The following is a 16,556-nucleotide window of genomic DNA, read 5'->3' on the forward strand; positions in this document are numbered from 1 at the left end:
ATGGAGATAAAAAGAGGTAGCATCTGAGCATAGTGCAACTATATTTACCATTTGCTGTAGCAAAACAAACCTTTGCAGGGCAAATAACCTAAGCCTAGTTAATCCATATACAGTAACAAATCATTGTGCTATGCCCCTTCTAGGTACTGGAGACGTTCCTTGTTTGCTAGCAATCTGTAGCTCAATAAATACAACCATAATCACACGGTTTTATTTAGGTTTGGAAAAAGATTACCCTAGGACTCAAACATCTAAATAAATGTGGCCGTTTCTAAATTACTTAAATACCTGATATATTGAACAAAAATGAATGGTAAAACCCACAAGAAAACTTCTTAATACAGAGACACGAATGTTAAAAGCCACCAAGCAAATAAATACTGAAAAACGTAAACCCTAAAAGGCAGAGCTACAGTAGATTTGAATGTGGAGTTTTGACTGCTCCTTAGATATGCAGCATGTAAAATTGAGGCACACTGGTCTTGTAAGAGTAATATGTGCTTTTTCCTACAAAAATTACAAGCCTCCTGAATTATCAAATTTAGCAATAAAACTATTTATCCTAGAAGCAGTGTGAGGACTGGTATAAATTTGGCATGCCAAGTGATCAGTTTAACAAAAATAAATACATTAGGAGTTTAACGTTTATACGGTGAAGCAGGCAACGAAATTCAATCAAACTAATGTAATAGTAGTAACTTACTCAGGTCATAATATAAAATGTATTTCTCATAACTGCTATGTTTTCACTGGTAATGTTGTGAATCCAAATTGAAACATACTGAATTTTTTTTTTACATTTTCCTTTAAAATCTAGATCGCAACGCGGTTATCATTTCAACTGTTGCCATCTAAAAGATCACTTAATTATTTAAGCAGTTTGCAAGTCTAGTAGTCTTGAGTCCTTTAAGCAGAGTTTGCACACCAGGCGTTTCTGCTCACACAATAACGTAAAACTACCAATTTCATTCCAAGGTCCAAATACAATTAGCACAGAGTTTTAAAATGCCCTTGACGACATCTGATTGTTTGTTATTCCAACTGAGCCCCTCGGCATAGACAGTATTTTTTTTATTTTTATTTCAAGCTGAAACCAAAAAAACTCTGATACATTGAACAATCTCTTTATTTTACTTGACTCATGCATGTTGTCTTTTTTTTAAATTTGAATAACCCAAAAAGATTTAAGCATTGGTGGCACAAAAAAATAAAATAGTTCTGAACATTTATAAAGTGGACTGATAAAAACTAAAATAATGTTCGGTTAGCAATACAGCAAAATCACTGTACGGACTTGAGGGATTTTGTTTTGTATTATGCCATATTTAAAAGCACTACAAATCACTGCAATCATCTGCAAACCTTTCCATGCGTGCTTCAGCTAAATTACTACCAAGTGCATAGGGGAGGGAACCATGCCCAAAAAAAGTGCACCCCCCCAAAAAAAAGCATAGTCTGACACAGATTGTTCAATTGTATAGACTGAAAATTTTAATACCATTAAAAGTGTGTGATATATCAGTTTGAGAAGTGCAAATACAGCTCTTGATTGTGTAAAAGAAATTCAAAGCAGTCTTGCGCTTTTATTATCTCAAGTAGTCCTGGTTTTCATATTGGACTACAGAGCAACGAATCTGTATATTGTAGAGAGGAGGAGGGAGAGATAGTGTGGTTCAAACATGTAACTGGTCAGGACCGACCCTTTTCGTTGCAATTTCAGTGTAGAAAAAAGGGCATGTGGTGTCCACCCACAGAAGGAAATCAGAAGCAGGCTGCACTCCTGACACATGAACATTTATTTTCCCGCACTTGCAAGATCTTAAGTTAGAAACATGGAGAAAATGTACTGCAGTGTTTTATATATTAAAATTTCCAACCCCCCCCCCCCCCCCAACCCCGACAGGCTTTTTAGGACATTTTTGGTTTCTTGCAAACAATGTATCGAAAAACAGACGACACAAGGGAATAATTTTTTAACCTTCCACATTTATTACTGAATGTAAGGTTTAGTTTGTATAACCAAATTTTGAGATTTGCCTAGAGCCTTTAATACATTCTGCACCATATACAGTTACACTACTTCATAAAGAATGACCACCCTCCAACTTATACATCCCAATATCATACCTGACTGCTATTTATAACATATCAACATGTGAAGAGGATTTACAGATATGGAAATTCCTCATTGGATTGTGAAAATTCCTATAAAAAAAAAGTATCACAGAAAGCTGCTACCCATCCTGTAGGTCCAAGAGAACTGGAACGCCAGATTACACCTGCAGCGCACAAAGCCTACCTAGTATTCTGCTGCAATACTGATACAACATTCTCCTACGTGTCCCAATGTATCTAAACACTAAATAGGTTACCAATATTTTGAGCCAGATAGTAAAAGTGAAAATCCTATCTCAGACAGGTAATTCCTATTTACAACTGAAATTCCCTGTAGGCCTCATACGCACAGGACGTTTGTTTAGCCCCTATGAACACCAGAAATCCTGGGAGGAGCAAAGCAGCCTAAAAAATGCGCATCACACATGCATTTTCCATAGCAATAACACTCAAACTCTAGATGCATTTACACTAGTTTAGGCATGTTCAGCATTTTATCTGCTCTTCAGCTCCACTTCTTTTTTTTTCCAACCTGTACACATTCCTCTTCTAATACACCTGCAAACACCTATGTGTGCATGAATGCATAGGCTTACATAGAGGTGCCTTTACAGGCTGGAAAAAAAAAAAAAAAAAAAAAAAAAAAACACAAAATACCTGTAAAAGTGGCATCTAAAGTTGTATTAAACCAAAAAGCAAACATTATGTTGTAGTTCCTTTTTAGGCTCTTTTTCTTTTATTTTCATCTTGTGATCTAGCCAGAAAGTCTGTTTTTACAGCACAAGTTCTCCCGCAAAATGTATCGGTTAACATGGATGAGACAAAATGACTAAAAATGATCAGTTTTTTATTTATTCTTGCAAAACCTTCATCCCAAAATGAAAAATCTTGTTTGCTGTAACCAATTATAAAGTGTGAGCTGGAGTTTGGCTTCAATTTGTTAGCGGGTCTAAATCTGCTAATACATTTAACACTCCCCCCCCCCCCCCTAGACTGACAATGCTGCTGTTTGCTTAGATTTCTTTGCTCATTCCTCCATGAGTTGTGTCTCACTAATGCCTCGTACACACGTGCAGATTGTCGGCCGACGACCGATTTTCAGCTTGTTAGTATGATGCTTCCGACAGCGCACTTTCGGCCGAACAGAATCTGTCGTGCAAGCATTAAAATTTTTGTATGCCGACACCAGAACGGCCGATTGTTCGCCAGTCAGTACAGAATTCGGCCGACAGACAGCAGATTTGCAAGACTGGGCATGCTCAGAAAAGAAAAAAGACAAGGAAAGTTAACCATCACATGACATCACTTCTGCAGTCGGCTGTTGTTGGCCGACAAAATTCGTGTGCAGTCTTTTGCAGTTTTCAACAGACACGACAGACCTTGGACAAAAGACGGCCGATCGTTCGGCCAACAATCTGCACGTGTGTACGAGGCATAATACAGGAGGTGTGTTACTGGCGATCACCAGGTAAAAACAGAGGAAAAAGCCAAAGAAAAAGAATACAGCCACCACATCTAAATGAGTGGTAAGCTGCAATACATTTTTGGTTTAATACCGCTTTAAGTCCAGGGTACATGAGGCCTCAAACAAATGATATATAGTGATAACAGAAGGCAAAAGTAATTTAATAGTTAAAAAGAAATTGGCATCCTTTAAACAAATATTTTTTCCAAACGTCGTAGTTTTGCCTTACCTAATCTATACCCTTTATAAATCCGACCATTCTCACCCTTGCAAGCAGCATCTGCATCTTCTTTGCGTTCATACTGCACGAACCCATAGCCACGGAACATGGAGACGGCTGGAAAATTAACAAATGTTACAGCCAGAAGGCAACACCATTTTGTTTCTGGCTTCAAATGAACAAAAATATATGCACCAGGGAATGTCAAACTGCTAGGAGAATAATTCCCTAATGTCATGTATGTACAATGTGTTTAGTTTAACCACTTAAGGACCAGGCTTATTTCTGACATTTGTTGTTTACAAGTTAAAATCAGTATTTTTTGCTAGAAAATTACTTTGAACCCCCAAACATTATATTTTTTTTTCCGCAGGGATCCTAGAGAAAATGGAGATCATTGCAATATCTTATGTCACGCCGTATTTGCGCAGCGGTCCTACATAAGCTTTTCTTTTTTTTTTTTTTTGAATGAAATAAACCAGTAAAAAGTTAACCCAATTTTTTTTTTTTTTTCAATGTGAAAGATAAGGTTACGTCAAGTAAATACCCAACATGTCAGGCTCCACAATTGTGCACGCTCGTGGAATGGCGACAAACATTGGTACTTAAAAATCTCCATAGGCGACGCTTTAAAAATGTATACAGGTTCCAGTTTAGAGTTTACAGAGGAGGTCCAGGACGAGAATTATTGCTCTTGCTCCAACAATTGCAGCGATACCTCATGTGTGTGGTTTGAACACCGTTTACATATGTGGGCGTAACTTGCGTATGCGATCGCTTCTACGCGCGTGTGCTCAGAGGGAAGGGGCTCTTTAAATTTTATATTTTACCTTTTTTTTTTTTTTTTTTTTTACACTGCCCCTTCAAAAAAACATCCCTTGTAATAGAAATAAGCAGGACAGGTCCTCTTTAATGCAAGATCTGGGGCCACAGATCTCACGTCTACCCTTAAAAGCAAAAGAAGAAGGGCCCTTTCAGGCCATTGGGGGGAAGCAACGTAGGACATTGCTCCGGTCCTCCAAGGCCATAGAGTCGAGTGGGGGCCACCTTGCCCTCACTTTACTTCCTGCACAGCACCTGAGAGGACCGGATTGTTTTCCCCGCTACCGACGGCTCCGGAAGGCGGCGAAAACGATCGGAAAGCGGCGGGAAGGGTGTCAGCACCACTCCTTCACCCATAAAAGTGATCCCACAGTGAACCCACCGCTGGAGCCACTTTTATGTGAAAGAGGACCACCGGCCGCGTATAGCAATACCGAGGTTATTAAAAATAAAGGGAGGTGAGTGGCGCTGCCAATAGAAAAAGGACAATCCTAGGGCTTATTTTATCCAAGGTCAAATCAGCCTTGTACGAGGTAGATAAATATATGCACCCTAAATTCTGAAGAGCACATGCAAACTTCACACATATTTATGTATTCATTTTACAGATATTTATTATAAGTGACTTTCGGTGCAATATAAATATGTGCAAATATGTTTAGGTGACAGTGATTAAATTAATAAATAGTAATAAAATTACAAATCCAAATATAAAGTGCTCATGTGCTTCAATATATTAAGAAAAACCACTAAAGCGTGGATGTGCATACAAAAACATTAGTGTCCATAATGTAGTGACAATAGATAAATATTTGCAAAAAATGTTGATGGGGTTAAATCGCAAAGGAAAAAACGTGAAACATTAAATATATAAAAAATATGTGAAACTTATAATGGCAAAACTAAGTTAAGTCCAAGTCGCACAATTCCAAAATTTCCGTGCAGGGTGGTGTGTGATAATAAATAGCCCCAAATCGCAGAGAAAAGTGCTTCAGTGCAATTATTAGCAGTGTGACTTCACAGCAGTGGCGATATACGAGTCTCCAGTGGATCCTTAAGTGTGGCCGGTGTGGTGGGTCAAGGTGCTCCCCACTCTCCCAGGACCGCACTTACCAGATGTAGGTACCCCTACAGGGGTATTCGGCCAGTAAATAGGGGTCCAATATCCTTCCCTGGTAATCAAGCGGTTCCTCAGGTGTTAGTGGCCTCAGTAAGGGTCCTATCAGATGGATGTAAACAGTACTGGGGATCGTGTACTGTATACCTCAAGATCCCAGGTATGATCCGGGTAACATATATGAAGAAAAAAAACTCATAGTGCAGTACTGTCTTAAAAATATCCAAGTTTAATGAAATGAGTACTTGGATTAAACTTGGATAATTTTAAAAGACAGTACTGCACTATATGAGTTTTTCTCCATATATGCTACCCGGATCATACCTGGGATTTTGAGGTATACAGTACACGATCCTCAGTACTATTTACATCCATCTGATAGGACCCAAAAGCCCCGTACACACGTACCAAATGTCGCCGGACGATCGGCCGTCTTTTGTCCGGTGCTGTCCTGTCGGCTGAAAAGTGCAAAAGACTGCACACGAATTTTGTCAGCCAAACACAGCCGACTGCAGAAGTGATGTCATGTGATGGTTAACTTTCCCTGTGTTTTTTCTTTTCTGAGCATGCCAGTCTTGCTAATCTGCTGTTTGTTGGCCGAATTCTGTACTGACTGACTGGTGAACAATCGGCCGTTCTGGTGACGGCCAACAAAAATTTTATAGCCTGCACACCCGATTCTGTTCGGCCGAAAAGTCGCAGTCGGTTGTCGGAAGCATCATACTAACAAGCCGACAATCGGCCGATCGTTCGGCGGCCGAATATTTACGGCCGACAATCGGTACGTGTGTACGGGGCTTTACATGACGCCACTAACACCTGAGGAACCGCTTGATTACCAGGGAAGGATATTGGCGCCATATTAATACTGGCCCATTACCCCTGTAGGGGTACCTACATATGTTAAGTGTGGTCCTGGGAGAGTGGGGAGCACCTTGACCCACCACACCGGCCACATTTAAGGATCTACTGGAGATGCATATATCACCACTGCTGTGAAGCCACACTGCTATTAATTGCACTGAAGCATTTTTCTCTGCGATTTGGGACCATTATCACACACCACCATGCACAGGAATTTTGGAATTGTGCGACTTAGGACTTCACTTCGTTTTGCCATTATAAGTTTCACATATTTTTTTTTATATATTTAATGTTTCACGTTTTTTCCTTTGCAATCAGTTTATCTATTGCCACTACATTATGGACACTAATGTTTTTGTATGCACATCCACTCTTTAGTGTTTTTTCTTAATATATTGAAGCACATTAGCACTTTTTATTTGGATTTGTAATTTTATCACTATTAATTTAATCACTCAGTCACCTAAACATATTTGCACATATTTATATTGCACCGAAAGTCACTTATAATAAATATATGAAAAACGAATACATAAATGTGTGAAGTTTGCATGTGCTCTTCAGAATTTAGGGTGCATATATTTATCTACCTCATACAAGGCTGATTTGACCTTGGATTGTCTTTTTTTCTATTGGCAGCGTCACTCACCTCCCTTTATTTTCAATTTCCCTACTGTACACTTGTTGTATGGTTTAGAGGTAGGCAGCAGCCATTTACATATAATAATTTGTAGGTATAGACTGAAATTTATCCTAAGCGCGGATCCTTCTCTCTCAAATACCGGGGTTATGGCAGCTATTTGCTGCCATAAAACCAGTATTTAAATGTCAAAAGTAGCAAAGTAAATAAGCTGTGAGAGGTCCAGAAGTGGTTAACAAAACTAACTGGATACCAGTCTATACATCTGCATTGCAATAAGCACAGTCTAGAAGTAATGTTCCCACCTAGTCTGAGACTAATTTATTTCAAATTCTTCCAAAATTCTGAAGATGAAGTAACCCATAACCCTCATAACATACAGTGCACACATTTAGCAAGAGCCTGGTTGCATATAGATGCAGCGGTCCTCCCCCTTCATACAATTAGAGACGCGGGGAGGGCAGTAACTCCATTGCAATCCCTTAAGTATGAAGGTTGAGAGCCGTAATCAGAAGATACCTCATCAGTCTCATATATGGGAGGGTCCCAGTCTATATTGGGACATGATCTGCAACATTCCATCAAACCCAGGGAACAGGATAAAAATTTTTCTGTAAGTTTTATTTTTTTTTTAATACCGTTTGTATACGTGTCCTATTTTTTTAAACTTTTTGTGCACTGCCCACTAAGGGATATTACATTAGTTTTTTTCATTAATCCCCCCTTGTGCCAGTCTGCTTGAGGACAGAGTGCACTGACAGAAGGTGTAAGGAACAAGGTTTCTTAAAAGCCTGTAAATTGTAAGTGGTGGCTGCTTGGATAGTAGTGTGTGCATGTTTTTGGTTGTTTCCTGTACCCAGAGTGGGGAATATTTCGGTTTTCATAATAAGACCGGCAGCGATAACTTGCATATCATCCAGTGCCCCTGTACTCTGGATTTGTGACTTTATTACTGCTCTTCCTCTTTTGTCCCAACAGAAAGTCTCTATTCCCGATTCAAGAATTATGCTAAATGTACGCAAAATTACAAAAACAAAGTGATGTTTCTAATGAAATTCTGTTAAAAATTACATAAACCATTACTAACCAGTGATCTCTCCATATTTAGAAAAATGGCTTTCAAAATCCTGACGGCTCATCTGGTCTGTTGGTAAATTGCCGACAAAAAGTCTTCGGTCTAAATCGTTGGGATCTTCACTCTTTGTAAGGTTTTCTGAAGCCTTCTTGCTTTTATCCCTTCGAGAAGACATGGCTGACATATCCGGAAAGAACTTCGCAAAAGAGAAAAAATGGCCAGGCATATCATTTTAAAACCATACATAGCTAACACACAAGATAAGCGATCTTTCCAAAATGCAGATTTTGTAAAGTTTTCAGCAAAGCTGTGTGCACGCATTCCAAAGCAGAAGGTTCGCCGTAGAAAAAAAAAAAAAAAACATTCGCTTTTTGTTTTATAAAATAAATGTTGGTCTTCTGTGAGAGGCCAAGCTATTCATGACATTTGTTAAGTTTACTAACTAATACAAAAGGATGAAAACCTTGCGGTCAAAAACAGCAACCACTTAATTTGCAATTTTTCTTCTACAGCATTGTGTGACCACAGTGAACTGTAATCTAAAGTAGTGTAAAAACATTTCTAAACCTTTAGACATAAATTAAAAAGGTTTACGAAAACAGAAAGTAAATCCCATTATTATACAAGTTGTAGCATTAATTGGAAAAGCATCATTACCAAAACTTGATCAAGGTAAAAGACTGACAGCAGCCCTGATATATAGAGTAAATTTCACCATTTGATTCAGATAATAAAAAGAATAAATAAATAAAAACCAGCTGGCGAACGGTGGACTTCTATCAAAATGTGATCACAGATCTGAACAGCCCTAAAGCCTGGGGTTATTTAGGGGGCCAATTCAGAAAATTGCACTGGCTAGACTACATCAGCTCCAGTTTCTTAGATATGTTTTGGTCAGTTTTTAACCACTTCCCACCCAAGGACGTACCCTTGAGTTTCAGTGGTTATACCAGGATGATGCCTGCACCTACAGGCATCACCCCGGTATCATTTTTAGCCGGCGATTCTGTAAAAGGCAGAAGTGATCTGAGTGGCTAATTAGCCACTAGATCACATCTGCGGGTGGCTGAAGGGGGTACCTCCTCCCTCCCGCCAGCTCTCCGGTCCCATCGCAGAGGGCGGGAGCAATGCGGCCGGCGGCGATGGCTGCCTGGGACAGAGAGAGACCTCCTGTGCAACTCTAAACTGGTTACCTGTAAAGGAGTTTAAAGTGTTGCCAATTGAGAATTAAGCACCGTAGTTTGCCACCATTCCACGGGCAGAATTTTAAAGCATTACATGTTAGGTATTTATTTACTCGACGTAACATTTTTCACATTATACAAAAAAATTGGGCTAACATTACGGTGTTTTTTTTTTTTTTAATCATAAATGTTTTGCTTTTTTTTTTAAAAAAACAAAAAAATTGCGTTTGAAAAAACGTTGCGCAAATACTGTATGACATGAAAAAAATTGCAAAAAACATACACCATTTTATTCTATAGGGTCTCTTCCCTATAGAAAAAAAAAAAAAAAAAATGTAATGTTTGGGGGTTCCAAATAATTTTCTATGAAAAAGAGTAGATTTTGACATGTAGGAGCGAAGTGTCAGAATAGGCTTGGGGAGGAGGTGGTTAAAAAGATCTTGTTGGATCAACTTGTTCTTCTGTTACCTAGTTTGCGGTTTTGCATACAAGTTAGCAGATATAGTGAGAGTATTTACATACTTCCAACTGTAATTTTACATAGACAACATTGAGTTCTAACGTTATTAACTGTATTATAGTTATCATATAGGCGGTGTATGTATGTTGCCACTTGTTTTATCTTTGCAGTTGCCACTTGTTTTATCTTTGCAGATTGAGCACTGTATTGTTAATGGCTATTTCCTTTTATGTGTTTCCTTCATGCTACAAGGACTTAAAAAAAAAAAAACACACTACATTAAATTATCCTAATTTTTAAATTGCAACCAGAGTAGAGTAAGGAGTGGTATACAGCATTTATACTTTATCTCAAAAACTAGAGCTGATAGGGAAAAAGGGCACTCTGTGACCATAGGAAAAAAAGGTTTTAACCACCTCATGGAAAGGATTCCTCACAGTAAGAGCTGTGAAAAAAAAAGTGGGTTAGCCTCCATCGGTAATTCATTCTAGCCAGCTCAGTTGGTGGTTTTAATTAATGCTGGATGCATTCCTGAAATGAATCGAATATAATTGACCACTAGCATCAAAGAACACCAAAGATTTTTGATCCTGGAGAATTGATCCTGAAGAATTTTTTTTCTTGGTGGAGCAAATTGTACAATACTTTAAGTTCACCTTAAAAAATCGAATTATTAAACACATTTTTTGTAGGATAATTAAAAAAAAAAAAAAAAAACTGTAAAATGTATTTATCTGATGTTCAATGATGGACACTGCTCCTGATCTATTTAACCATTGGGTTATACTGCCCCTTAAAGGAGTAGGACACTAGGCAGGCATGTGACCCTTCGCAATTCTGCATCGATTCGGGGTGATTGAAAAATCGATTACTAATGATGTCAGTTCCGGGGGGCGGGGACAGAAGTGACATGGCGGTGCTGGCCGGGCTTGTGGAACACGGAGCTCCTCCTTGCGGCGCGGTAGAGGAGAGCGGAGCTATCGGTGCTCCCTCTGGCCCCGGGATCAGGGGTCGGCAAGGTGTCCGCTCACAGACACCGGTGTCCGCGAGTGGTTCTTGCCGGGTCCGCCACGCTGCCCTGCCATTATTGATTTTTTTTACACCCAGAGATGATCATCATGTGCTCACTGACACTGCCTCGCCGGCCGGAGTCGCCGCCCGCCGCTCCCCCCTGCAGACAGTCCCGCTCAGCCTCCCGAGTCCTGCTGGCCAGTGAGATTATCTCTCTGCTGGCTGGGGGATGGACTGTGGAATTGGTGTGGCAGTGAGACTCCAGAGAAGAACTTTCTCCCTCACTCTGGAGGAGGGACTATGGAGAGTGGCACTGTGGCTGTGGACGGCCTGTGAGACCGCGCGCTCAGTCAGAGCAGACGAAGGAGCAGAGTCAGAGTCTGGTCACTGGAAGAATCGTGATGTTGCAGGCAGCTAGCGGGCCCCACTGCTGGACCAGTGGAGAGAGAGAGAGAGGCCGGAGTCTGACTGAAGGGGGCCCGGAGACTGAGGGGAGACACAACTTACACAAGGTACAGTAACAGAAGAAGTTTTTAAAGTTTTAACGTTGGGGGGGGGGGGGGGGGGGGGCAGTAGGCCACCTCAGGAAGGGATGGGACCTGCTCTGGCCCTGGGGCCTAGCCTGTTTTAACCTCCCTGGCGGTATGATTCTTTTAGATTTTAGGTGCTGAAAGCGGTACCATTATTTTGCATGTAATTCTTGTGAGCAGCCCAAACCAACTGTATACATTATATACACACATTATATATATACACACACATTATATATATATATATATATATATATATATATATATATATATATATATATATACACACATACACACACACACACATACACACACAGTTGGTTTGGGCTGCTCATTCACAAGAATTACATTATATATATATATATATATATATATATATATATATATATATATATATATATATATATATATATAAATAACAGTAAAACTGCAGGAAAAGGGCACTGGGGGGCAATGTAATGTGATTTTTTTTTATTTTGAATGGTATCAGTGTGTTTGGTGTGTTTTAAATTTGAATTTGCCGCCAGTTCCACCCCCCAGCAGACGTCACGTCGCCGGGGCTCGAAGTCGGGGTTCGCAGACGATCGGGAGGAAGCTCTGCCACCGCATACCGCCCGCATACTTCGCTGGATCCCGGAGAAAAGGTAAGTAAAACCTCTACCAGGATCCAGCGATCTTCCTAGCGCTACCCCGAGTGTGGCTCGGGGTTACCGCTTTTGGCTCTAAAATCTAACCCTGAATCACGCTCGGGAATACCGCTAGGAAGGTTAAGGGTTCTTTATGGAGGAGGGGGCCTGGGGGGGACTGGGCTGGGCCCTGGTCTGCTGCAGTGTTCTTCTAAGGGGGATCTATAATGGAGGGGGTCGCTTGGGAGTCGGGACCCTGGCCTGCTCTAAGGGGGGTGGGGGATCTATGGGTTGGGACCAGTCACCAAGCCAGGGGTCCCCCCCACATCGATCCCCCCTAGAGAAGGCCAGGACCACCAGGGTCCCCATATAGATCCCCTTAGAGCAGGCCAGGCCTGCTCTAAGGGGGGGGGGGGGGTCTGTGGGAGGGGGACCCTGGCCTGCTCCAAGGGGGCTCTATTGGTAGGGGACCCTGGCCTGCTCTAAAGGGTAATGGGATCTATGGGGGAACCTGCCTGCGCTAAAGGGGGCCCTGCACTAAATGGGGATCTGCCCTGGCCTGTACTAAAGGGGATCTACGGGAGACCTGCCCTTGCCTGCACTAAAGGGGGATCTACGGGAGACCTGCCCTTGCCTGCACTAAAGGGAGATCTACGGGAGACCTGCCTGCACTAAAGGGGGATCTACGGGAGACCTGCCTGCACTAAAGGGGGATCTACGGGAGACCTGCCTGCACTAAAGGGGGATCTACGGGAGACCTGCCTGCACTAAAGGGGGATCTACGGGAGACCTGCCTGCACTAAAGGGGGATCTACGGGAGACCTGCCTGCACTAAAGGGGGATCTACGGGAGACCTGCCTGCACTAAAGGGGGATCTACGGGAGACCTGCCTGCACTAAAGGGGGATCTATTTCATAGATCCCCTTTAGAGCTCAGTTCCCCTGGATCCCCTTAATGCAGGCCCAGGCTCCCCATAGATCCCCCATTAGAGCAGGGTCCCCATAGATCCCCCATTAGAGCAGGGTCCCCATAGATCCCCTTTAGAAAAGGGTCCCCATAGTAATCGTGATGCATCGCGGAATCGAATCGCGACCCTAATAATCGTAATCGCATCGAATCGTGAGGTAAGTGAAGATGCGCAGCCCTACTAGGCAGGAAACAAAAAAGTCTAGCTACGCCTATGGGCAGTCCGAGAAGTATTATACTTTCTCTTTGCTATTGGGAACGCAGTTTTGTTACAAGCAGGGTCAGAAGAATTACAACTCCACAGATGAGTGGGCGCTGCATCCATCAATGAACATCAGAGAAATGGATTTTACGGTAAGTCAAAAGTCCCATTTTCTCTTTCGTTCATTGACGGACACCGCTCCTGTTTTCTTAACTATTGGGACGTCCCAAAGCAGTGTTCAACATGAGGGGTGGGAAAAACCATATTGGGACGTCCCAAAGCAGTGTTCAACATGAGGGGTGGGAAAAACCATCAGAAAAAAATTCCAGAGGCCAACCACAGCCAATCAGGTAACAGAGCTCTACCATAAACAACTGGAGCTCACCTGAAAAACAATACACCCTCAAAGAGGACCAGGTCCTCTAAATAGCAGCCTGCAAAACCTTGCAGCCAAAAAAAGCATCTGCAGATGCCAACACATCCACTTTATAGAACTTTAAATGTACAAAATATCAGCCGATACCGATAAGTTGTGACCAAAATATCGGTATCGGCTCTGAGAAAAAAAAAAAAAAAAAACGTCTATCCCTAGTTCCCAGCATGGGAAAACAGTGCAGTTTCCAGTGCATGGAATTAATGGGACCCCCACTTACCTGCTGACTGAACTTGAGAAAATCATCACGGACTGTAGAAAAACTGGATTTTTGTAGGAACTTACCATAAAATCCTTTTCTCTGAAGTCCATTGACAGGACGCAGCGTTCATACTTCGTTAGCCACTGGGTTATGCTGCCCCCTGCAGGAGTAGTTCTAGCCAAGAAAAAAAAAAATTATTCTCCACGCCCATGGAGCTGTCCCCATAGGCATAACCCACACCCGCTGCTCCAGCAAACCAGTTTGGTTGTAAGCAGTGAAGAGAAAAAAACCATCCCCAGAGGGGCGGGTGCTGCATCTGTCAATGGACTTCAGAGAAAAGGATTTTATGGTAAGTCCTTACAAAAATGTAGTTCTCTCTATCATCCATTGACAGACGCATTCATACTTCATTAGCCATTAGGATGTCTCTGACCACCAAATAAGGCGGACAGGACACTGTCTCCAACTCAGACACTCTGCAAGCAGAAGTAATAGCCACCAGGAAGGCAACCTTCTGTGACAAAAAGCAGAGAAATCTCCCTAATCTCAAAAGGAGGAGGCGGATGACGCACCCCCTAAATAAAAAAGTGTGAATCAAGCTATTAGTAGCCAATGTACGTTGGAAGTAAATAGCAGACACTTGACCCTTGATAGTGCCCAAAGCCAACTGCTGCTCAACCCCTTTTGGAAAAAGGCCAACATCCCAGATATATGTATATATAGATACACCATGAAATGTACGATTTCCGCGTACAATGATAGATCTTCATGGACGTAGATTTCCTAGCCTTCAAAAGTGTAGGAATCACTGAGTCAGAAAGGCTTCTATCCCTCAAAACCTTGCTTTCAACAGAAAAGCCGTTAAAGCCAGCGACCGTAAAGCAGGATGGAAGATCGTCCCTGAGACAGCAGATCTTCCTGCAGAGGAAGTCTCCAAAGAGGATCTACGACCATTTTTAACCAGGTCCGCGAACCAAGACTGCCAAGGCCAGTCTGATGCCATCAGAATGACCGGAATTGCCTTCCACCACCACTCGGCAAAGAACCTTGGCAGTAGTACGAAGGGAGGGAAGGCATAAATCAGCCGATACTGGCTCCAAGGAGCCACCAAAGCATATGTGGCGTCAGCCAGAGGATTCAGAGACCTGGCCACAAACCGCTAAACTTTTCTGTTGAGGGGAGACACAAACAGATCTACCTCCGGAGTCCCCCACCAAACACACAGGAGGTGAAAACACCTCCGGATGAAGGGCCCATACCCATTGATCCAGCACCCGACGACTCAGGTAATCTGCCTGCCAATTTTAAACACCCCGAAAGTGGACTGGAAAGAGCGGGAACATTGTCTTTAGCCCCAAACAAGAATCTCGGCCACCTCCGTGGCCCCCAGGACACTCTTGGTGCTCCCTTGATAATTGATGTAAGCCACGGCATTGTCCGATTGTATCGGAACCAAGACCCACGTAGCCGACTTGTCCAGTGGAACAGGCAAAGCTTGATCACTCTGAGCACCAGAATATTGATCGGCAAGGAAGGCTCTTCTGTTGACCAAGTCCCCTGGGCACAGAGCTTCCCTAGCACTCCACCCAGCCTGACGTCCGTGGAGACCACCGTCCGGAACAGCGGCAGGAAGGACTTGCCCTGACACAAAGCTCCACCAGGACAAAGCCGACTTTGTGAGATGGCGCAAACATATCTTCTGGTCCAAAGACCAAGGGTCCCTGTTCCATTTTGCCAGTATCTTTCTGCAGAGGCCTCGAGCGAGACTGAGAAAAAAAAAAAAAAAAAAAAAACACGGGACCACCTCGAAGGTTGAAACCATCAGGCCCACGGCCCTCATGCAGGCCCACAAGGAAGGCCGATCGGTTTCCATTAGCAACCTGATCGCCCTTGCAACTTCTGAAGCTTTTCCAAGGGGAGAAAGACCCTCACCACGGCAGAGTCGAGAGACGGCCCCAGATAAGTGACCCTTATGGATGGTGTCGGAGCAGATTTTTTTAAATTGATAGTCCACCCAAATTCCTGAAGGGTCTGAACTGTAATTGAGATGTTGACCAACAGATCTGAATGAGAGTCTGTTTGCAACAGGAGATCTTCAAGATAGCCCAAAATCGTAATTCCACTCTGACATAAGACCAGCACTGGGGCCAGGACCTTGGTAAAAACTCTGGGAGCAGAGGCAAGACCGAAGGGTAACGCCACAAATTGAAAGTTCTCCTCTGCCACCGCAAAGCGGAGGAATCGCTGATGTTCCTCGAAGATTGGGACGTGCAGATACCGATTGAGGCCAGAAAATTTTGTGATGCAATGATGCCACCAGCGACTGAATGTACTCCATTCAAAACTTCTGCACCCGCACAAAGCGCACCGTGAACAGGATGGAATAGAAGCCGTGAAAGCGTTCCACCGGCACAATCACTCCTTGAGCCAGGAGATCCTGCACAGCCTCCCGGTGAGCTTTCAAATGATCCGGAGACAGGTGAAGATTTAGTTGGAAAAAACCTGTCCACCAGCCGGGACCGAAATTCAATCTTGTACCCTGAACGAATCAGTTTGTGAACCAGACCGATGAGGGGGGTGCCTAACAGGAGGGAGGGGAACCCAGGGGTCCGATCATCCCATGG

General features: G+C 42.7%; 1 protein-coding gene across 3 annotated transcripts in view; it reads right to left on the reverse strand.

Annotated features, from left to right (window-relative positions):
* The window catches only part of NCOA5 (nuclear receptor coactivator 5), a 56,699-nt gene that overhangs the window by 26,352 nt on the left and 13,791 nt on the right, over window positions 1-16,556 (reverse strand). For 2 of the 3 annotated variants that reach the window (XM_082272377.1, XM_082272376.1), the window contains exons 2-3: window positions 8,331-8,514; window positions 3,810-3,917 (exon numbers count right to left, since the gene is read on the reverse strand). The exons of the other annotated variant lie outside the window; for it this stretch is intronic. In XM_082272377.1, coding sequence (XP_082128503.1) covers window positions 3,810-3,917; window positions 8,331-8,502 — 280 coding nt within the window. In that variant the 5' untranslated portion in view covers window positions 8,503-8,514. The remainder of the gene's footprint in view (window positions 1-3,809; window positions 3,918-8,330; window positions 8,515-16,556) is intronic. 3 annotated transcript variants of the gene reach the window in all.

This window comes from Pelophylax lessonae, assembly GCF_965119305.1.
Source record: "Pelophylax lessonae genome assembly, chromosome: 11".
Taxonomy (NCBI): domain Eukaryota; kingdom Metazoa; phylum Chordata; class Amphibia; order Anura; family Ranidae; genus Pelophylax; species Pelophylax lessonae.